Source organism: Phalacrocorax aristotelis, chromosome 1 (genome assembly GCF_949628215.1).
Source record: "Phalacrocorax aristotelis chromosome 1, bGulAri2.1, whole genome shotgun sequence".
Lineage (NCBI taxonomy): Eukaryota > Metazoa > Chordata > Aves > Suliformes > Phalacrocoracidae > Phalacrocorax > Phalacrocorax aristotelis.
The window spans coordinates 131,623,674-131,647,675 of record NC_134276.1 but is presented as its reverse complement, the minus strand read 5'-3'; the positions used below and the strand labels follow the sequence as shown (position 1 = coordinate 131,647,675).

The 24,002-nt window shown below is 40.9% G+C and overlaps 1 protein-coding gene across 2 annotated transcripts in view; it reads left to right on the top strand.

The window, feature by feature from the left end:
- TBX15 (T-box transcription factor 15) overlaps positions 1 to 24,002 on the top strand; it is a 123,664-nt gene that overhangs the window by 46,865 nt on the left and 52,797 nt on the right. For both annotated transcript variants that reach the window (XM_075107750.1, XM_075107742.1), the window contains exon 2: positions 16,270 to 16,483. In XM_075107750.1, the coding sequence (XP_074963851.1) occupies positions 16,270 to 16,483 (214 nt within the window). The remainder of the gene's footprint in view (positions 1 to 16,269; positions 16,484 to 24,002) is intronic.

Genomic DNA, 24,002 nt, shown 5'->3' with positions numbered 1-24,002 from the left:
TCCCAGTCAGATGGTGTTTTCCCATGGTACTTCATGGGTCAGATTGGGACACTTATTGGGTGTCAGGGTGGACGTGTGCTGTTGCTGAGGAGGAGGCTTGTGGTGGACCTCCAGACAAAGCTTTGTGTGAACTTGCTGAAGTCTTTTGAGAAAGACTTTGAAATTTGAGTTGCGTGAGTTTCATAAAGGAGGGGGAATCTCACAAAAACCCCCAACTAAACAGTGCCTTTACTGAATGGTAGGTGCAGCTGTCTTGTAGTGCTCTCTGGTACACATTCTCCTTTTCTTTCTCAGTGTATAGCTGACAACACTTATTGCTGTATAATGCATTTAGTGCAAGGTAGCAAGGGAAAAGCGTAATGCCACATTCAGAGGTGGAGCACAACCAGGAGGTTGCAGGACGGGTATCCTGATGCATATGCACCATGCTATGTGCAGGAGAGAACCATGGTCTTTCCTGGAATGAGGGAATGCTCTTTGTCACAGCCCTTCCAGAAGGAGGGGATGGCTGTGGCTCAAGCTTCAAGGGGAGGGACAGCAGCTGCCTCCTGTTTGTGCCATGGATTGGGGAGTGCTCTGCCACTGTCCTTCCAGGGAGAGCTGCATGGCCACTTGCTGCTTGAAACACAAGGGACCTGAGCGGTACGAGTTTTGGGGGTGTGAGGGTGGATAAGTGTGGTAGAGGTGGGATGGATGGAGGGGTTGATGGGTGGGATGGAGATGGGTGGGACAGCATAGATTGCCCTAGCAATATCCTGTACAGGACACTTGGTTTGTGCTCCAAGGCCTTCTCTGCACAGGAGGTTCTTACTGAACTTTTTGATTACCAATCAGTGTAAGGTATCCTTTATCACAAGAAAAAAAACAAAATCAGCATCATGCTTGCTATCTAAGTAACCAGAAGTATCCATGACCTATAGGTCCATGTGGAGATGCCTTGCTGGATTTAGAAACACCAGAGTTATCACACAAAGCATGTCTCATGGATGTGACCTTCTCCATTCCTCCCACTCAGTAAACAGTGGAATTGGTTGTTCTCCAACTGCATTTTCCCTGCAAGAAAGGCACATTTTTAATAGTAAGAGACATAAAAGGAAGTTAGCAGTCTTTCTCTAAAATACAGGCTTGCCCCAGTTGTAGAGAAAGTAAGAGAGAGGCAGGGGATGTAATAGATGTAATGCTGGATTTGCTTTTCTGCCTTCTGGGGGAAACTTGCTCCTATTTTCCAGTGAAGCCGCCAAAGTGCATTCGTTTACCTTTCTGTAAATATCCTGACTTGTTTTAGCACTAAAAAGATACCTGTGGCTGCAAAACTGGCATTTTGCAAAGACATCTTGAGATTCAGCCATGGAAATAGCCATTTAATTTCAGCCAGCCACTTTTATTTTATTTTATTTTATTTTTTCCCTCTATGCCTCAGCAGAACTCTTCTGCAACTGTACTGTGTTGTTAGTGAGGAGTATTGTGAGACATGCTGTCTGCTCAGAGCTAGAAAAAGGAGGAGTCTGTAGATGGGTGAAAGGTTTTTTTAGTACTGGTTTCTTTACACCTAAAAGCTGTAAGATTTAAACAAAGAACAGACTCATCAGCCAGGATTCTGGGTGCCTCATGCAACAAAAAGTATCCTATTGAACCAGGCCTACATTTCTGTATTATGTTCATATTTTCCTCCGAACATGAAATGGAAGTGGGCAAGCAAGCTTCTGAGATGGGTTAAAAGGTCCCTGCTTACCTGGAGCACACAGGAGGAAATCATCTCATCTGCTCGAGCAGATCAGACCTGCAGCCAGCCATAGAAAGCAAGACTATCTAACAAGAGCTATGGAGAGGGAGGGAAAGAATTGTATAGCACTGAGCACGTTATCCTGGCTCACTGTCGTTCCTCTGCTGGCGTGTTTTGTGAGAAGGTGTAAGGCACAGGGTTGTAATGCTTCCTGGACTGCCGTCTCTTTACAGCATTCAGTGTCAAGGAGCCAATTCCAATAGACTGTCCTAATTCCCAGCCTCTTCCTACTCCTTTCTTACTCTATGCATTTGTTTAACTTCTGTTTTATCCTTGTTTTCTTCCCTTCCATCCCTCTCTTTCCCTACTTTCCACAATGCATCCCACTGAAGAGCAGCCCAGCTGTTTCTCAGACCCTGCTGGGCTCCAGGACAGGAGGGGTGGGTCACAGATTCACTTTGAAGCATCACTGTGGGGCTTCACAACTGTACTAGGAGAGGAAATTGATGCTTCCTCCTGTAGCCACATGGTCAAGATCAGCAGCATTAGACACAGGCTTGGGCTGCTTTTCACATCAAATTTTACCACACAAGAAGGTGACAGAAGTATGATTGCAGGGAAGGTGAAGACATGGGGAGAAAAGTACATTGTTTTGAGATGAACCTGTATTTTTCTTCTCTTTCCCCCCACAAAAACTGGTGGATCTCGTACTAGTTTAGTGCTTTTCTCTGACCACCACATGTTGTAGGATGGGAAGGGCTGAAAGGAACTTGTGAGCCACAGATGGCAGCATTTCAGCAATAAGGAGGGCATGGGAGGATGCACAAAAGCATGAGAGGTAATAAAGTAAGCAATGAAATAATATGTTGAGAGGCCCAATAAGGGATGTGCTAATTGGCTGCTTGTGCACTTATACCCCACTCATAATGAAACCCCAGTGACAGTTAAAACTCTGCTTTACCTCTTTACTCTTCTTGAGCTGGCCAGTAAGAGAAATCTACATCAGTGCCTGGGAAGGATGTGAGTGATCATCCGTATATCAGAAAGTCACATGCTTTTTCATTAATTCCTTTATTGTGGAATATGCTGAATGGTAACAAGCACTGGTAGGACTGGCAGATACTTGGGTCCTTGGTGTGTTGGTGTCCATGGGTGTCCTTCCATGTCTAGGATCTAGTGTGAATGATTTTGACTTTACATTCTGTGTATTTACTGCAGGAGCACACTATCAGTTTTCCCTGTGCCACTGTTATTTGTGATGGAAATCCCTAAGTGCAGGAAGAGTGTCTCAGTGTGCAAGGTCTAATGCTGGACAGCAGAGTGAGGTTGTACAGGGCTTTTTGGGAGGCACAAGGAGACTGAAAAAATCAATGCATTATCTGTATATAGTTTTATTAATGAAATGGTTAATAATATTATCACTACATTTACCCTTCGATTTCATAGTTAACAGCACAGTGAGAGAGGTGGAACAAATCACATGTTTCAGAGCTGATATTCTAAGATGCCCAGAACCCTGAGAAGTTGCTGTTATATTACAGCTATCAGGGATTTTTGCACACTTGAGATCTGGAAGCTTGGTTATTTTAAACTCATATCCTGAAGGCTAAAGTAGAAGTTAATGGTGATGTAAATTCTTTTGGTTTTCTACTTCAAAAATATACAGAGTATTTACATTCTTACCTGTAGTTGAGATTGAAAAATCTGAGAATTTTGCAGATTTCTTTCCCACATGAAAATTTTCATTCTCATTTTCTAACCAGAAGTTCTAAAGTAATTCAGTAGAATGCATCACATTTCTTCTCATCTGCAGTAGGATACAGCAAGCCATTCTTCCTACTGTCAAAAACCCAAACTTTTTTAGACAGAAGGTGGTTGGAAAAAAGCCTCAAAAAACTCAAAATATGCATATAATTTTCCAACTGTAGTACATGCTTTTAAAGGTTTTAAAAGAATGGGTTATGAAATAGTTTAGCTCTGTATGGTTGAAAATGTGTGGGTATTCATACACACAGAAAATTACTAAGCCCTGTTTTTGACATCCATAAAAGATGCTATCTGAGGTCACCACTGATGCATTGACATGGCTGGTGGGGGAGCCAGGCAAACCCAAGACCTTTGCAACTTCTATGCTTCCAGGCTGCGTACTTCCCAGCATATTTTGCTGTAAGGTATAGTTTGCTGAGAACACCACAGTGGGACATCCCATTGTTTCCAGTGCACTGAACTGAAAGCCAGGCAGGCACAAGCATTCTGAATTAAAGTATTTTTTGTAAAATACCAAACACAAGCTATCAGAAGTTTTTGCCCACTCTCTCCTTGAACATATCTTTTAGGTTAGATGTAGATGAGAGAAACAAAGGAAAACAGACTGGAAATTTCTAACATCCAGAAATGCTGAATTTTGCAAGTATCAGCTTTAGTGTTAAGCAGTGGGGTGTTTTTAAGTTAACAGATATCTGGATATTCGGATGTGAGTCTTCATTTCCTTTTATCAGTTTTATTCTGGCATGACTTCTAGCCAGAAAGTGGAAAGATGAGCCTCACAGCAGGTAAGGGCATATAGGCACGCATACAGATATGACTGAGAAATAGAGGTGTATATCCGTATGCACGTTTTGTGCAACATCTGTGAAGTGTTCAAGTCAAAAGCCCTTCATGCCCTGTTATTCAGAAGGGACTAAATGTATGCTTTAAGAGTAAGTGCAAGTGCTTGGTTGTATTTCTGTGTGTGTGACTCTGAAGGCCAGGTTAAGAGCACATACTTCTTACAGCGAAGTGGAAAAGGTTATGCACCTCTTCAGTGGATGTATAGATGAAGTGTTTGTGAGCTTTGTAAAGATGAATGGAGTTCATGGAGTTATTACTGTTAGCTTGTGATGACCAGATGTTGGAATATGTGTGCACATGCATGCTGGCGCATCTGTTGTTTGGATAATAGATTATGCACATGTGGGACAACTGTGCAGTGTGGGTGTTATTACGCTCAGGACCATAGCTTCAGCAAGGCGTAAATCAGGGTGGCGCGGTAGAAAGCAACAAAGTAGTCCAGCAGTGTGTGCTTCCTGGAATCAGTACATGTGACTGCATGTAGGGATTTTGACATGTGGGATTGAGGCTGGCAGAATGTGTCAGAATGTGACTTCAGGAGCTTGAGCTCAAGACAGTTAGTAAAAGAAAAGAGAAAAAGTCAAGCCACAAATACATATCCAAGGAGCATGGATGCTAAGGGAAAAGGAAAGAATACATGCATTGAGACTGATCCTGCAGGCTAAGCCACCCGTTTTGTGCTGCTCTTTCTCCGTGAAAGTACATGGAAGCTGTGGGATTTTATAATACCGATCTTTTGCATAATGCAGTTGCTAGCAATATCAGCATTAACAAGTTATGCAGACTGTCAGGAGCAGACCTGCAGGATGAAATGGTTGGTGTTCAAGATCTGATGTTCAGACTGTGCAGACTGTCTGACTTTTGAGTAGGGTTAATTTAATTTAATTGCTGCGGTGGAGCTGGGGACGGTCTGGAGTCTCTCAGCCATGACCTCATTCCTTGTTGCAGCTTATACCTGCTGTTGTGACACCTCTGAGCATGGGTCTGAAGCATCTGCTCCTTTGTCCCCCATCCCTTCCTCATCCTGCCTGTTGGCTGGGTTGAGGAGGAATGTAACTCAGTATCTCCTTCTGTTATACGTGAAATGGGAGTCTTTAACTGCTGGGCTTCCTCATGCCCTGGTTACTAAATGCAGCCACAGCCTGGCTCTCATTGAAGCATTGTCTTTGTATGCACTGCCCAGAACTGCACCAGGTTATTTTGTCTGGTCAAATGACATAGCATGGAAGTCCACTCATCTGTCCTTTCTTACCCCTAGGTCTCTTTCAGCATCCCCTTCCCTGTCTTCTGTTAGCTACAGCTGCTGTTGATGTGCTGCCTACACCAATCTCATCTGGGCAGTGGTTTAATTATTAAGATGTTCTTAAACATCAGTGCCTGGCACCACTCCCTGGGTGTGGAGAGAAACATCAGCTTTTGCAAATCTGAAAACTTTTACAGTTACTTTCCGTAAATAACCTCATCCTAAGCATGGTTCACCTTTGCAAGTTGCTTGATTATTTTAAAATTGTTAAGATAATTGTTTCAAACTGATATTAGATACATTCTTGGTTGTAGTTGCAGGGGAGATTCCATTTATGGCTTGGCATTTAAGTCTAATATTTCAGGTTTCAAATTATATATTTTTAATATGACACTGTTTCTTTTCATAGCACAGGCTGGATTGAAGTTCCTAATGCATCCTTTCCAAGTCCACGCACCATGTTCTTATAATGCAACGTGGTCTCTCGTGGTTCTGTTCCCCGTGAACTCACACCAACTCCATCCTCTGTTTTGTCACTTAGAAAAGTAATTTTTTATGTTCCTGGCTTGGTCTTGAAACACTAAAAGTTAAAAAAACAGCACCGGGCTCAGGTGCTTCTGGATAATCTCTGTCCTCTGGAAAATCTTCTCTCTCAACCCTGCGTGCATGGCTGCATAGTCAGAGGCAGAAAAATTGACTGGTTTGGATGCAAGTTAATTGTATGTGAAGCAAATAAAAGGAAGAATAAGTTCACCACTTGTGAAAAATGCCCCAGGCTCATTGTTTAGTAAAAACATCTGGTCACTCTGCAGAGGTGATCAAAACAGCAAACAGAACATTAGGTTGCAAGAAACTTCTGGATAGAAAGTACTATTGAAAATACTACAATTTCTGCTATATGAGCCAGTGGCAGATCACTGATTTAAAGCCGAATATATTTTTAAGAATTCAACCCCATACATATACTTACGTGTCTTTGTGTGTCTGTGCACATGCACGCATTTATGTAATACAAATAGAATAGATTTAAAGAGCGAGCAATTTAAATATTTAGAGTCAAGGAGAAGCTTTGTTATGAATAATATCTGAAAGGATTTGGATTACAGTCAAAACATTTAGATAGAGGGCAATCAAAATTGCACTAGGGCAGATTGTCTTCCAAAGTCAGGTTCAGAAAGGGATGGGAGGGGTCTGAGGGACAGGTTGGCTATTGTAGCATGTGGATGAAAAAAATGTAATTTAATGATTTGTTGAACTGTTACAAACCCAAACATCAGTTCAGCAAGGGTAGCCTGATAATTACTGTTTTCCCAAAAGAAAATTGTAGATTATGAACAAAATGAGCAATTCAAATTTGAATCTTCAGTTTAATGGAGCTTCATTTTTCTTGTAAAAACATTCCCATGGAAATTTCCTAATTATTTCCTTTTGAAATAGTTTCATTTAGAAATGAAATACAAGCAATACATAGAGTGGTATTTATCTCAGTATTTGTCTCATTATAACACTGCAGCAAATGAAAACTCATACTAAAAAGGCAATCCATTTTAAAGTGAAAAAGGACTCTTTCTCTTCTTGTGTGCACAGTTATGTGGTGGAACTCACCGCCATGTGACAGCAGTGCCAAGAGCCCAGTAGGACTCTGGAAAATGTTGGACTTTTCTTGTTACTGAGATGCCAGCTGGCTCCCTGATACTGCTGTCACGATAACCACCATGGTATAGGGAAACATATGTAATGTCTCTTTCCCTGTGGTTTGTAGGCCACCAAATATCAGCTTGCAAATATTTAAAATGTTAATCTTCACTTGTTTGAGCTGTGTTCCCACCTACAAAAAGACAGCAATATCTTCTGGGCTTTGCAGTAATTTCAAATTTCTCGGTGATTTCATATTGGTCTCAGGCAGAATGGATACCTCTGCAGCATCAGTCTTGTGTCATGTTTTCCTTTTTTACGAATGATTTTTTTTCCTGGCTGGCAGAGAGCAGTCCAAGCCACAGAATCCAGAAACAGACTGTCCCAGAGCTTGTGCCCGCTCCCATCAGGGAAGGGCCTGCCACAGAGCTGGGATCTAGTTTCAAACTCCTGCACAATTTGTGGTTATTTAGAGCCAACATTTTGGTTTAGGCTGGTCTCTAAATATTTGTTGTATGGTTTTATTTATAAGAATAATGACTCTATGTTTACGGGCTACAGCATATAATGCATCAAATGCCTGGTCTCTTATTTTTTTTAGCTTTCCCCAACTTTCAAGTGCATTTCCACTCTTTAATTTTACACAAACTCTTGGACATTGGCCAGACAAATTCTCTGTAGTCTCCACAGTTCAGGATCTTGGCCAGATTAAAGTTGTCATCAATTTCACCTCCCTCTTCTTCTAATAACGTCCCACTTTCTCCCTAGTACGTCTCATGGTTTTAAAGGTTGCAGTTCTCTGTGTTCTTTTGCACTTTCTTGAATATTATAGTCTTTTATCTCCTGAGTTAAGTGAATATTATTTTTCTGCATGCTCTTTTTATAGCCCTTTACCATTTTAAGTATGGGCTTGCTGAATATTTGCTACTGAGCAGTCTTTTTGTGAGGCTGTGCTGGTGATTCCTCGTCCTTAGGCAATGCTGTCTTGACAGCTGCAGAGAATCTCCTCAGGGAATTTTAGGAATCTCTTGGTTTCTTCTATATTGAAATTGCAAACTGCATTTACCTCAAACCTAGTCTGAGATACTGAACACCCAAGATACTTTTTGCTTTCTGGAAGACAATAATACAACATCAAACACTGAGTCCAAGTTTTGCTACTTCAGTGGGGTTTGTTCTGCTGAAATATGATTGCCAGAAGCCTCTGCTGGGGAAAGGTTATGCTTATAAAACACTTTTAAGCAAACAAGTTACCTCAATCCAGAGATGGAAGAGTTTATAGAACAGGGTTTTGGTTGACATCCATTTGATAGGATATTTTCAGTTGTGATGGGTACTCTAAAGCACAGACTGATGCGTTGCAGGCAGTTTTCCTGAGAGAATATGGTGTGATTGGGTATGAAGTCTACAAAGAAATCTTATGCTGTGACACTACTCAGAACACCCTTGGTCACCTAGCTTACACTTCTGTAATGAGAATTTGTATTTGCCAAGGATGACTTCAGAGTCCGGCAGCCAGCATCTCCATTTTTAGCTGATGCAGCTCGAAACTTGAGCTGGTCTCTTGAATGTCTGGTCCTAAACTCTATGTTGGCAAAATGTGTAAGTTTTCTTTTCCTCCGCATTCTTAAAAAATACAATAGATTGTGAGATAAAAAATCACTTTAGAGTTTAACTCTGTCTGATATTCTTTCTTCTGGCTGGAGCAAGAGTTAACTTTTGAGAGCAAACCCCCAGGGCTAAGTATACTAGTAAACTCCAGCTGCTTTGTACTTCTTTGCCAATACTGAAAAGCCATAAATCCGATTTAACTTGCTGGTTAAATCAGGTTTACAGCTGGTTTGCATTGCTGGAGTGGAGCAGAGCAGCTGGAGAATACCAGTGAATCAGGGTGATTTTTTGCTGGGTCTTGTGTCCCTTTTTTGAGTCTTACATGGAATAAGCCAAGGCAGAGGCAGTCAGTTCTTGGCAGTGCACTCTCAGTTGATGCAAGACTTGCGTTTAGAGCCAAAGCCACTGACTTTTTTTGTCTTTGTGTTTGCTTTTATATTCTCCTACTAGTTGTGTTTGCCATGGGGATATAGATATGTAACAATTCCATGTCATACTCGCCTTATACTCAGTCTTTGTTTTGGTAATGGCAGCCATCAGCTTGAGTGTATTTTACAAGCTTTGCTGGCTCAAGCCATCTCACAAAAACACCTTATAAAACTGTAATTCAGGGGGATGAAGAAGTCTTTGAGGTTAAAGTGCCAGAGGAATTCTTCACTTCAGGATCAGCTTATCTCTCATTGATTTCACTTGTGACTTTATCAGGTGTCTTTCTTTGCCTATGCTACATTTTCTCATCTATACATCTTCTAGTTTTGTCTTTTTGAGTCTTGCTGATATTAATGCTATTTTGTCCTGCTGTGGTTTCATAAAAGGGTCTTAGGCTGGAAATTAATTACTTGAATGCTTCTTTTGGCTTTCTGAGGTTGCAACTTAGCATGAGTATAGATGAAGATCTCGGTTTGGACGAGCTTGTACTGCCTCCAGATCAGTAAATCCTGATATTGGTTGCAACTTGTAGTCACTAATATAATCGTAATAAATATTATTGGGGGATAGACTAGAGGATCTATAAAAGGTCCCTTCTAACCCAAAGCATTTCATGACTCTATTACCAGTAATAAACTTGTTACAAATTCTAGCTGTGTGTAGTTGATAATGGGCCTAATGTTGGAAGAAGGCACGATTAATGTAGTAGGGTATGTGAATGAATGGAAAACGGTTCAGGGGGAGAAGACACTATATAAGAACACATGCAGAACTATCTTTGTGTTATTTGTTGTGTGCACCATGTGCATATGGTTACAGTCACCCAGGAAGTGTTTAGAAACTTTTGCCTACAGCAAGAGCAATTGCCAGATCAGCTGTGTAAAACGCAACCATACTAATCTGAATGGCTCTGTTGAACTCCAGCCTGCTTCTCCGCTGCTGCTCCTCCTGTCTTTGCCACAGCCAGACTTCTTGTGTAATTTTGAAGTTACTGAGGTCTTTGTTTTAGCTTCTGCCGGAGTATTAGTTATCATCAGGGGAAAACAGTTGTGTACCTGAAGTAGTTGCACCAGCAGCCACCACACCATGACCAAAAAAAAAGTGATGTCCCCCAAATTTACTCTGCCCATGAATGTCCAGGATTTTGTATCTTCTTTGTAGTCTGCAGATCCTGATTGCCAGCAAATCAACTGTAGGGGAAAGGGAAGGACCACCTGTTGCACTAACTGTTCACAAACATTGCAAACAAAAATAAACAGTTAAGAAAAAAAAACCTTAACAGCTTGTAACAGCTGCCACATTCCACCCAAGAGAAATCTTTATGCTACTGGAATCTGACAGGACCTACATCAGATATCTACATGTATGCAGATGAAAAATAAAAAAATAAAAAAAAAAAAAAGAAAGAGAATAAGTCTTTTGGAGTCCTCTGGGCAGGTGGTGTTTTATGTATATAAGGTTTTTGACATTGTTTTCACTCCTGTAGTTTACATTATTTGATACCTTGGAGCAAAACATTTGTTGAGTGCATGAGCTGTGTGATATGGCCAAAGACTAAACTGAGCTCTTTTTGTTTTATTGGTTAAATAAAGGGAACAGCATCACCGCTGTGCCCCAGCTGCAGAGAAAATTCTGATGAAGATCAATGTATGAAGTTGCTTAGAAAATTAATGTCTTTTAATGTCTCACATACCAGTTTGCCACTCGTACCACTGATGAAAGAGCAGGGAATATACATGATGAATACTAGGCAGCTGAGTTGTAGAAACAATTCAGGCAGTAGCAGCTCGCTGTTTTGTGTAAGAGGGCTCTGATCCCAGGACACATAGTGTTGGTGCAGGAAACTGGTTGGGGTTATTTTCCATCATCTTGGGGCACTCAGTGGGGATGCTGACCTCATAGTCACCATGCTTGTGAGAATGGTGTTTTCCTTCCTATCTGCCAACAAGAAGCCTGGGAATTTGTGGATCAAAAGAAATTATGAACTAAGGATTTCCAGGGTGATCTGGAGATAGTAGAAATGGGAAAGGGATTAAGAAAGAAAAAAATCTGAACTAGTTCAGTGTTCCTCTGTAATCTCAGCAATAGTCACAGTGTCCCTGGGAGCTCTGAAGCTGACCCTGTGGTCTTGTTGGCAGGCTCAAAGGTTGCTAAAAGTGCTGAGAAATTTCCTCTCCTCTAGGTCCAACACTTTTGAGCTCCAGTAGCTGGATACATGGTCAGTGTGATAAAAAGGGATGATAGGGAGCCATACAACAGGGTAGTAGAAAGGGAACAGGCTTTTTGCACAATGGCAATGAGAGAGAGCTATGCTTCAGGCCTCAGAGAGTTTTCTTGCACATTGAACCCATGGGTCTTGTCTATGAACTTTTTAGTAGTGTCACATCAGATAGTTTCAAGCTCTTTGAAATACAGTGCTTGCAAGAGTCGGTCTGTTTTTGACAGATCACGCCAAATCCCATGGTCAAAACCACTTGGTTAGCCTGTTAGTCCAGCAAGCTGCTTGTAACAAGGGACAGTATTTTAGGAACTTTTCTCTGTATTGTCTCTGGGGAGAATGTATTAGTCTGGAGGAGTTAAGCATTGGTACTCCCCTGTGGTCACCAGGCCTTTCTCCTCACAGACCAAAATGGCTGTGTTTTCTGGCCACACATCACTCCACAGAACAGCAGAAATAATTGGTGGAAAGACAAGAAAAAAGAACATAAAGAATGAGCAAGAGTGGAAAGTTTTAGAAGAGATTTGCAAGAAGAGGGAAACAAAAAAGGCAGAGTGATACGAACCGTGCAGTCAGCAGGAGATTTGGAGTTGTTTGCCTCAATAGCCATGATGCAGCAGGAAGGGCCCTTCCTGAAACAGACAGATGAGGGGAAGGACCTTGTAGACAAAAGTAGGTAAGGTCGGAAAGTGCAAATTCATGGGTGCCTGTAAATGCAATGTAGAACATTTTGACCTGACACTGTCTCAACTGAAAGTCCAGTGGAATACTGTGGGTTTAGAAACCTCAATTGCATCTCCTCCCACTTTTGCTAGTTGACAGCAATGGATGAGCTTGGTTTTGAAGTATCCTTTCTCAAGGACTGTACTCTACCCTAGCAAGAAAAAACTATGAAACTGTTTTAATTGCTGCTTGCCTAACATATGCCAAAAGTGGCATGGATTGCAACCTAACATGACGCCAGAGAACCAGTATTCCTATGGTAGTAGTCGGAGAAGGTCTCCTAACTCTGAAAGGAAGTCACTGCATGGCGGGGAGGGGAGAGGGAGTGTCTGCATTTCCCTGTGGCTGGGTCTTGAATTCATCATGTGGGCTTTTGTACAAGGCACCTCTTTAAGGAAAGGCAAATAATCTTATAAAATCTTAAACTTCGGAGATAGAAAGAATGATAGCAAACTTATCTTCTCCAGAAATCTTTCTGATTGTCCTTCAGTCAGACACAATATGTAGTACCAGCCACAGTCAGCACCTCGGGATGTTCACAGGTGTGCTCTATTTTGTTGGAGCTTCAGGAGCTATTCCCTGATTCCCCCCAACATAAAGTAAAAGTAATGTCTCTGAGTTTAGTGAAGTTGCACTCCACTGAAGCTGGCACCAAGTTCCCAGTTTGAATGCCAGAAGAAAACTCAGATCTTCTTCCTGTCTTGTTTCACTGTGAGCAAGTATGAGCAGCCGAGTGGCTTGAGCTCTTCTAGCTACCAGCCACCATGATTAATTACTACTAAGACTGGTTCACCCTGCACCTCTCTGTATGTTGCTCACTTACAGATGTTGACACCTGTCTCTTGATTAATTTGGAATCCTAACACATGCAGAGAACTCTAATTAAGAGTCACAGAGTCTTATAGAGCTGGACGTCATTAGGGATTATTTTCATACGTCAGATGCACTTTGCTTCCTCTGAATTCTGTTGGTCTGGAATTAACTCAGTGTCTCCAACTGGATGACACCATTTAGGAGGTCTTAGCTCAGGAAAGACTGAAGAAAACACAAAACCCATCTCAGTGCGTACTGAGTCTGAACCAAGAGCAGCAACACTAGCAACTCTCCCTCTCCCATTTCCAAAACTGGAGGAAGGAGAGATACTTGCTATTCTGTGCACTAATTTGGGGGTAAGTATAGATCATACTTCAGGGAGAAATAATAGCCCTTAGAAGAAAAACAGTTCTTTTCTTCTTTGTGTGGAACTGCATGGTTGGGTAGATACTGGCTTATCAGTAATTAGTGAATTCCTTTTGCAATTTTTGATTTGTGCCAGCATGGCAAATTATAGACAAGGTTGTGGCTCTCCTTCCACTTCCACCATTGTGAAAAAAAACCAACCCCTTCAAAAGTTTGTAAAGTCAATGGAGTGACAAAAGCATAAAATCAGTGAGAAGGTGCTTAGGCCTCTGATATTTAATTTTTTGCAGCATGCAATTCCAGTCAATTCCCAGGGATGCCCAAGGCTTCAGCCACATGCCCAGTTTGAAAGACTGTCCAGGAAGTGCTGGAATGATGCGAGAACGGCATCTAGCCAAGTGCCATCTGTTGGCCATTTACCATACTGCTTCAGAGCATGGATAGCGTTTCAGAGTGCCTGAACAAAGGATAGATGATGTGGCCTAAACCAGTCTCTTTAGATTTAAACCTGTAGTTTAGTACCTCATTCTGGGAGGTGGGCTCCATAATGGAAGCTTTTCCCTAGGCCCAGTCTCTTCGGGCTCCCAGTGTAGTTTACCTTTACTTTCTTAGGACTTCAGAGAAGATGTAAGACTTTTAGTTATTGGTTCAGCACATAAGTAGATATACAAAACAGTCTTACTGTGATTTGTGAATCATACCGTTGCTTTTTGTTGAAGGATAAAGGGATTAACCGTTACTAGGAAAACAAATGTCCTAAGTATAGTGACACCTACTCAGGCTTTCCCACTTCAGCACTTTGAGATGGAATAATTTGAGCTAGAGGAAGCAGTATCACTTTGCTCCTGCATCACTGGGCTCCTGAAGCAGGGAGCAAATGTCTCAGCCTTCTGTACTCTCTGATTCTCTGTTTTGTGGTCACAGAACCTCAGCAGGTTATCTCATATTATCTTGCATCAGCTAGTGTCTAAGGCATCAGTTTGGGGTGTAGCACCGGTCTCCATCTAACAATCCTCTGTTGGTAGGTTTGTGCTACTCCTTTAGAGGGATGAACCTGTTATTGCTTCAGCCCAACTTGGAAGTCAGGGGGAGACATAAAGGACTCCATATCAAAACTGATTGGGAGTGATACATACCAAACCTTTCTAATATCCTACAGAATTTCTACACTGTACTGGCAGATTGTCTAAATAGTTGGGAAAGTTTACTGAAAATGTCCTGCAAGCAAAATACCACTATCCAATGACATATCATCTAGGGTTCTCACAGAAGAGAAATGCTTCCTGATAGCACCTGGGGTTGGAAGTTTCTCATATACTATCAGCCAAACAGTTTATGTCCATGCTACTGCAGCAGTATGAATTTTCCAGAAATGTTTCCATGTGGCAGGAGGTGGGGTGGTGGTTTCTGCAGGTGACATCTTCACCCCCAGCCTCTTCTTAATTATAGCTCTCTGCACTGATGTGCAAGCTACTCCAGAAGACACCGTCTCTCAGAAACACTGTAAATCTGAGACTCAGCCTGCATGACCTCAGGGCTGTTAAAGAGCATCTGGCATTTGCTTGGCATGGGAGGAATTTTAGCTGGGGTGATTTAATAACATTTTTAACACAGATTGTTACTTTTTGTCTCCTTAAGTTTCCCCTGCAGACAGAAATATCTCTTTCTTTCTTAAAGTGCAAAGAAGATATAAATAGCTGTTTTATTCCTTCATAGGGATGCTTGTACGTATGTGATCAATGAGGACACTCTAACGTATTGTTTCTGCACCTTCTTTGACATCCACAGAGCTCTTCTTGAAACATTTGACTGAGTGCTTCACATCACTTTATTCCTCTGTCAACCATTTATATAATACTAGTGCTGATTTGTTAAAAATCGGGTACAAAACACAAACACATTGCTTCACAGAATGTATTGTGAATAATTTTGATGTAAGCATGTGCACCCTGTTGCAAAATAACACTGCTAGTTGCAAAATTCCATCTTTGCCGTACTGTATGAGAACTAGGACCATACATACACCATACCTACCTAATACATGCATGAGATATTTGTGCAAAGAAATGGCTATCTGACTCAACGTGCCAACCTGGACTTTTAAACTAGTCCAACCTCACTTTTTTGTTTGCTTTCTTATTTTTTGAGCAAGCTTTCTTCTTCTTCGTCTTCCCCATAAAGAGAGGTGGTTGTCTCATGTGCCCTTTTCTGCAGTTTGCTTCAATTGCCTTCCTTGGTAACATATTCCATATGTTTACTATCTCCCCTTTTTATCCTTCAGTAGCCTAGGGCATTTTTGTCACCAAAAGCTGCATGGTTATTTTTGCAGGAAATATCATTGTTCCAAAGAAGATATTATAGGAGCAAATAAAACACATTTCCAAAATGGTGCTGCCAAATAGCAAAATAGAAAAATGCTCATTATTTTTGATGACAAGGATATTAAAAGGAAAAAAAAAGTGTTGTTTAAAAATAACCAACTCTTCCATAGTAGTGCGGGAGGATATTAAATTAAACGGAATGCAATTTTCCAGCAAGCCCATCTAATCTTGGATTGAAACTATGGGTTGAATTATTTTTTTTTCATTTCTATTTTTTTTAATTTATATTTTGTACTCAATTCCCAGCATTGTTTGTTACTATTTATATTTTATGTTGAGGATCCTTTTTTCAGCTGTTTCTAAAACTTTACAAAAATGCCAGATGTCATGTTGGAAACCCAAAGCCCCAAATCAGGCCATAAATCACAACAAACCATAAATATGTATGTGTTTATATATACATAAAAGGCCATTGTAGTGTTCTTTAGTACTTCCCTTGTTGGCTTTCCTCTTCCCTCCCTTTACCACTCACAGCAGGTAGAATTGAAGTGTCTTACCCGGCATGTTTACTTTGCAGACTCAGAGCAGAGCACTGGGTCAGACACAGAGGTGCTGGCAGAAAGGACATCCTGCTCATTTGGCTCCCATTCTGACCTTGCATCTGGTGGCTCAGGCCCTCAGCCTCCTCCACCTTCATCCATGGAAGAGATCCAGGTAGAGCTGCAGTGTGCTGACCTCTGGAAAAGATTTCATGACATTGGGACAGAGATGATCATCACAAAAGCAGGCAGGTAAGATATCTCTGGCTTTCTGTCTAGTTAAAAAAAAAGTTTAAAACAAAACAAATTTTTTTTTTTTAAGAAATAAACCCTTTTTTTCTTCTTGATAAGCCAAATGAATAAATATGCAGGAAAAATTAAATGACTGACTCTTTCACAGCTGTATGTCCTACTAGCTTTCTTAAGACAGGTAAAGTTGTTTCATATTACTGCTTGAATCAGTGGCTCCAAAGGAGAACTGGCAGCTGCAGGAAACTGTTGAGGATAGTCTTTCCTTTGAGCAAATAAATCAGGAAACAATCGTCGTACTGTTGGCTGTACTGAATTTAAGATGAATTATGAATTTGGGGGTGAGCCATTTGTATTTCCTTTCAAGTTCCCACAGCACTTAAAGAGGCAGTTGATTTAATCTCAAATATAGTTAAATTGAAACTCACCTTTGCACCAAATGAATGTCCTCCTGCAATTCTAAATAGATAAAATGTTAATGACTTCCTGTATAAAAAATGTGCGGACTTATGTTTCTGCTATTGCAACTGATATCACATCAGCTGGTTAGGTTAGGAAGAGGCTGAGGTTAGAAAGAGCCACTAATAAGCCAGGTTTTTTAAAAAAGAAAAACTCACCCTGCCATGCTGTTAGCCAAGGGTACGATCTTCATTGCTGTCTACTATTAAAAAACAGCTAGAAGTCTGTTTGCCAAAACACAGCTTGAATTAAAGTTCCTGAATAAATGAGCAAATTTCTAGATCCCTCAAACCCGGATTTTTAGCCATGTTTGCGTTAACATAACGTTCCTTACTTCTGCCTAATGGTGTTCCAAGTCTGACCAACGCTGCGAAGCAGACGGTCAGCACCGCGGACAGCGCCCGTAACGCGAACAGGCCTCGTGACCGTCCCAGGAGCTGTTCTGCCCCTTCCGCAGGCACGCAGCAGGGAATTTCCCCCAAGTTTTGGGGGAAAAAACCACGGTGTTCCATTGTTTATAGTTTTGTTTCATGTCTATGTTCTCTGTATTTGCCAGAAAGCTAGGCTTGTTGTTTATAGTCTTGTGAAGTGAGCACTATAGCTCCGTAGCCCCCGGAAGTCCAGATAATTTGAGGAAAGTTTAATCGGACAAACAACCCGTATAATTAGTGAAGAAGACTGTCAGAACCAGAGTAGCACCCGGTTTTAGATATACGATCTTCTTGACACAGGAGCCATCTTGCATCAATACAGAGTGGGCTGCTGTTTTTGCCTTTCTGCCTCAAATGGAAGAGGCAAAGTAACAGGAGTTATAACACCTGCTATTATGCAACACCTTTTCTCTGGAGATGTCAAAGCATACACAGAGAAAATTATTACTATCCTCTTTTCACAGGGGGTGAAACTGAGACCTAAAGAGATTAAGTGATCTGTCCAGCATCATTAAATATGACACTGGCAGAACCAAGTTTCTTGCTTCTGACTTTGTTGTCCTGGTGGTGGGCCACGCTCTCTCAGAAAATTAAAATAATTTATTATTACCTTATGGATTAACTATAATTAATTCTCTTATGATACATAGAGTAGATAGACGTAACAGCGGCATAAATATCTCAAAGCCCACAAACACCAGTGTACACTAAAATGCCCAGAGCTTAGTAGTATGAAGATGATCTCAGCACCTCACACATTTATGAACTGAGTAGCTGACCTTTCTGGGATCTTAAGAAGCCATACCTGACTACATTTTTTTTTAAAAGTAGCCAAAAAAGTTGCAAAATCAACGCCACTGAAATTTTGCAAATAGTTCAACACAACTTCTCACAAAAGCCTTGACAGCATTGGCAGGGATCTTGGGGAAGGAAGAGATCATGGAAAAAAACTCTGTGAAATATTTTGGGGAGATATAACACAATGAAATTAAATACTTTGGATCCGTTAAAAAAATGGAAAATGTCTATTTGATCAGACTGATGCACATATACAAAAAAGTTCCTGTAGTTCCTTAAAATTTTTTAGGAAATTATAATATTGAACACTGCTGTTTTTTTTTTTACAATCCCAACTTTTTGTTGATATTTGTCATTTGCTGTCCTTGAGCTATATATTTTTATTTGTTGATTGGAACTATGTATTTTTACACTTTTGATATAGAACTATTGTTCTGACATTTATTAATTGAAATGTTTCATGTCAGCAAGGGTTCGTGGAACTTGCCATTCATGTTGCCTTTCTGACAAATATGGCTTCCCACATCACATATCATCATAACAAACAATAGATACATATCCCTAAGTACACAGTAATAACAGGAAGCTGATTAAAAATTATTGTGAGAAGTACATAGCTCCTTCCATGTGGGTACTTGGTGCAGCTGAACTACAATTCCAGTGAAACATCATGCCAGGAAAAATAAGCCCCATTTAATGAAGAAACATCCCAAAAAACCCTGCTCAGCTTCACTTCCCCCACCTGAATTTTCTCTTTGCTTCAACTTGGCCCCAAATAATAATTTAAAAAAAATGTTTTAATTTTCTTAGATTTTGTCTCAAAGATTTTGGTTTTCATGTTTTGGAGGAGAGGTCTCTATGATCTGGGGAAAACCTTGGTCTGTAGGTGTTTAACAGCATATGTTAAGAAAGGTGGCCACCCTAAATTTATTTTAAGGAGTCCAAAACAGTATGTATTTTGATAATTTTTAGTAGGGAATAGATGTAGGGAAACCTGTAAGGGCTGTAAAGAATATTTCCTTTTCCAAGACTTTTTTCTGTAACACCGTTAATTCCATTCTCAAGTGCCTTTGCAAGCTCCAGTCTTGATAATTTTTCCACTTACAAAAGACCATGTATCACAATACAGACTCATACCTTAATGTGCAAATCATATATTCTTTACAATCCTGAATAATATTCTTTCTCCCTGAAAGGAGATGCTTATCATTACTTGAGTCCTGATGGCCAACTGGCTCATCACTGGCTGCCCTCACAAAATCTATATAGCTACTAAATATATGTATTTTTTCAGCTTGATGATGTTCTTCTCCAGAAGTAATGTTAACAATATTGGAGGGATTTTTTTTTTTCTGCTGACTACATTTGTAGGTTAACCATTGCAAAGCATAATGAGGAGATGGTCAACTTCCTTAGGCAGTACATCTGTTTATTGGGGATGGTCCTTATAGATATGAGAAAATTCACAAATTAAACATTTAACCTCTAAGGTTAAACATTTTTCTTTCACAGAGGATATGTCTGAGATGGGTGAGAGCTGAGTCTAGCAGTCCTGTTTCTCCATATGGGATGCACGATATATATGTATCCCTTAGATTATATTGTATGATTTCTGTCAAAAATAGCAGAACTGGTGTTATTTCCCGAAGGTCTCCTGCTATTTACTGAAATTGTGAGAGACACGCAGTGTAATTTGCAACTTCTTCCTTCTGCAGGGAAGATTTTGCTCTTGTTGTTTTCTCTTTGGAAACCCTGCTTGAGTCCTGTAAGACCTTCTTGTTTTGAAAGCCCTTATAATTACAGACTCAGTTGCCTATAACTACAGCTGCTCCTTAATTTTATATGACTCGTAATGCACTGCTTGGTTCCTGCCTGACCCCACAATATCTTTCTGCTCTTACTGTGTAATGCCAGTTTCTAGCCTACGTTCTCATTTCAAACATATTTCTGGAGCTATAACCTGCCTATGTCACGCTTACTACACTTTTTAACTTTCAGACTCCCATTCCACTCATTTAATTCTGCTTTGTTTTTCCTTTTCTTGACGCTGTGTTACGGATACCTTTTTTGTCTGTTTCCATAAACCTACTTCAGTCCTCTTAGAACTTTTCCTATCTTCCTTTCCATCAGAACATTGTTATTCAGAATTTAATAAGACGATTATAACAAGACTCCTTTCTTCTTTGAGCAAAACATGCAAAGGGATTTCTGTCAGCTGCAGAGCATTCAAATCTCCAGTCACCTTTATTGCCTTTTTGTTTGAAAAGCAGCCCTAGATTCTGTACAAAAATAAAATAAATTCAGCTTAAGCGCCAGGTCATACTGATTTAAGCAACTAGTCCTAAAAACATCTTTAACTCTTTTTCTTTACTCTCCTTCACCAATGGTGATCACACCCGTACCCTGGCAACATCAGCAGAGGAATTTGAATCCCTCCCCACACCCCTATGATCCCTAAAGTCCATGGTCATCTGAGCTGCAGGGGTAACTGTTAGTTAACTGCTGCAGAGAAGTGCTGCCTAAATGGGAAAGCAAATGTGCACTTATTGCTGGGGGGGATACACTATAAAGAATGCTTGGAGTCCTGCTCTGTAAGGGAAGTGCTGCCCACTGTTTATGGAGGTGGTTATATGAGTGTGACCACACACGCAAACTCAGCCAGGAGGTATTCCTTTGGGGACCCAGGTTCTACCTGTCACAGAGCCAGGATCTCATCTTAAGAATGAGGTAAATGATCTGATCTGTCATATCATAGTTATCATATCTGTACTGCAGGATGACCGAAACCTAAGTGCTGAGGCCAGGCTCAGTAATAAGAGTGGAAAAAGCCAGAAGAGAGTGGAACAGGTGACCTTGTCCTCTCCTAACTCCTCTGTTCCTCCTGATAGGTTAAATAGTATTTTGTCTGGAGTTTCTTTGTCTCCCTGAAACCATGAGTCTGAGTTTTTTGAAAAGTGTACTTGGGGTAGTTTACATTACCAAATGGGTTTTTTAATTTCCAGTGGAAGGAAGGAAGGAAGGGCCCACAGTGCTCTTCAGTTAGAGACAGCAGCAGGGATTTTGTTGTGAAGCTCCACTGATGCTGAAGGGGCCCATGGAGCAGACTTCTCAGAGTGAGGGCTGGCAGGCTACAGCTACCAAACTGCCGCCCAGAGGTCCCGGCCCAGTGGGCCAGATAAACTTTCTCCAGCTTCCAGAAAAGTGTCCCCTTTGGGAGCTACTGAGATCCGCTGAGATCCCTCTCCCTCATAAACAATAAATCCTTTTCCTACCAAACCCTGCCCTCAGCCTTTCCTTTCAACACAAACATCTCCTTTACATGATCCCATGCTGCAGAGGGAAAAAGAAAGGCATTCGTCCCTTGCCTTGCCTTGCCTTGCCTCACTTTCACTTCTCACGGTTTTATTTTTATAAAGGAATATACATTTGACACTGGTCTTAAATGCGAGGAAGTATGAGGTATAAAATAGCAATGACAACTTCAGGGTTCCCTGTAAACTCATGCATATTGTAAACACTGTGTGCACTTAATATCCAAACCTAAATCAGATTATTTTGCAGAGTTTCTCTATCAGGTTTTTTTATGACTGGGAATTGACTACTCTGTCTGTTACTGTCAACAGACAAAATGCCTTTTGCTACAATTGAAGAGCACATCCCTTCATTTTAGGGTTTACATTTAACAGATGTCACCCTTAAGCAAATTAAACCTTATTTAAGTTAAGCTGCTGTTTACACAGTGTATAAATCATTACACTGAACAGTCATGAAAACTGCACAGTAAATTGTGCCAGTCCTTTTAAAGTCTCATCTGATTTCTGCTTGCTAAGCTGTCTGTACGGGAGTGTTTCCAATGTTTGAAGAGCTTCAAGGAATTGCATTTGTATTTTTTGAGACAACCTGCCAGGTGCTTTCTAATTTCTAATCCCCTAATGGGGAATTGCCCTCTCTAAAACTAAACTGTGAAACAGAGAATGAATTCATGTTGGAAGGGATCTTTGGAGGTCATCTCGGCCATGCCTGCACTCAGAGTAGGCCAACTTTGAAGGCAGATCCAACTTGACACAAGCTTCACATATGCTGGCTCAAGGGGCAGGAATAAGAGTTGGCACCTTGAGGCTCCTAAGGATTAGAAACTGAAGCTTTATGCTACTGTAAAAAAAAATCCAGTTGGGGGATATACCTGTGATCCTCCTTTGAGCAGTTTTCACAAAGGAATATTGAGCTATATTTCTGTGTTAAATGAAAATTTTAGACAACAACAAAAAATAATGCTGGCTGCCACAATCCAGCTAGTTCTTTCTATTGCTGAAAGTTCCCAAACACGGTTCTTAGTCTCAGTACACTACTGTGCTAGCAAATACTATTTTAATCAAGTTTTAGAGTGCTTTATATATCATTAATTTTCTTCACATTCAGAGTTTCATAAACCTCATTCTCCTTATGGAATAAGACAGGAATTGAGTAGACGGAGGCACATGGTGGTTACAAAAATGCTTTTAAAAACACTTCCAAGTAGTCCTAAAATATTGGCAATAACTTACTTCATATCACATCATATTTCCCCTAAAAGGGTTTTGTGTTCATGTCTAAGTTTAGGAAGACTGGAAGACTGTTTTCCTGCTGAATGGTAAAGCTAATATATAAATAACTTGATCATCCCAAACTGCTGCTGATATAAAACCTCCTCCTAAAATGTATCAGATGTCATCACGTGTTCTCTATGAAAACAGAAGGCCTTCGTGTCTGTAGCTATAAAGCTAGCTGATATCTTTCTAGATGAAAGGTTCTTGACTGTTTATTAATACAGTCATATTCAAATGGCCTGAATTCCTTCCAAACCTTTGAGCCTTCCATTTTCTATAGGGCTGGTACCTCTGGGGGGCCAAGAGCTAGACAAGAGGAAACATGGAGTACAGGGATTTAACTAGGATTACACCTGAGTATCTCCCTAAGTTGCCACTGTTGCTTCTGCCTTTTCAATTTTCCCCTTTCCACGAAGCAGTGCTGCTGGAGACCTGCTGTGACAGTTCCAGGCCACATCCTTGTGGCAAAGAAGCCTGAGTTACTTTTACACCCACAGAAAAAGAAGTACGGTAATATTAAAAGTACACTCAAATCTTAGAGAAAGCAGTGGGATCAAGCCAAGCTCTCTCTGATCGTTTTAGAGATTACCCTCTAAGCCTATTGAATGGTCTGCGGTAATCTTTTACAAGGTTGTTTCATAAGGAAACAACCCCACAGGCTATACTGCAGCTTTACACAGGACTGCAGATTTAGAGAGAACTTCTTGGGACACACAGCGTTCAATTTTCCCAAAACAGTGCACAAAGAGACTCAGATTCAATCCTGGGTTTCCCATCAACACTCCGAAACATGGGTTTCTTACACTAAACCTCTTAAGCTGTTCCCAAGCCACCTCTCTCCAATTAAGGAGAGATGGACTGTAAAATGCCACATCCTGTACCCATTTGGCTTGGCAGATTTAATGAGCCATTGTGGTAGAAACGAGGTAATGCCCTCAAGTCACTGAAGTCTAATCCATTATTCCCGCCCCCCGCCCAGTCATTCAGCTAGCAAACTCAGACCACAAGTTGCACAAATCTGCTCTCTCCTTGAAGGGTTTCTGCAGACAATTTTTCAGGCAGTTTTATGTCTCTCATAACTCAGGTTAGCTGTGCTCTGCCACCCCCCACAGTAAATGCCCTTTTCCAAGGCAGATGCAATTACTAATAGAAGGGCAGAAATTTCCTTCTCAGTGGCCTGAAATGGAAGAGCTGTGGATATGGTGAAGGCTGAGCACCAACCTCCTCCTTCCCACCCTCTTCTGCAAG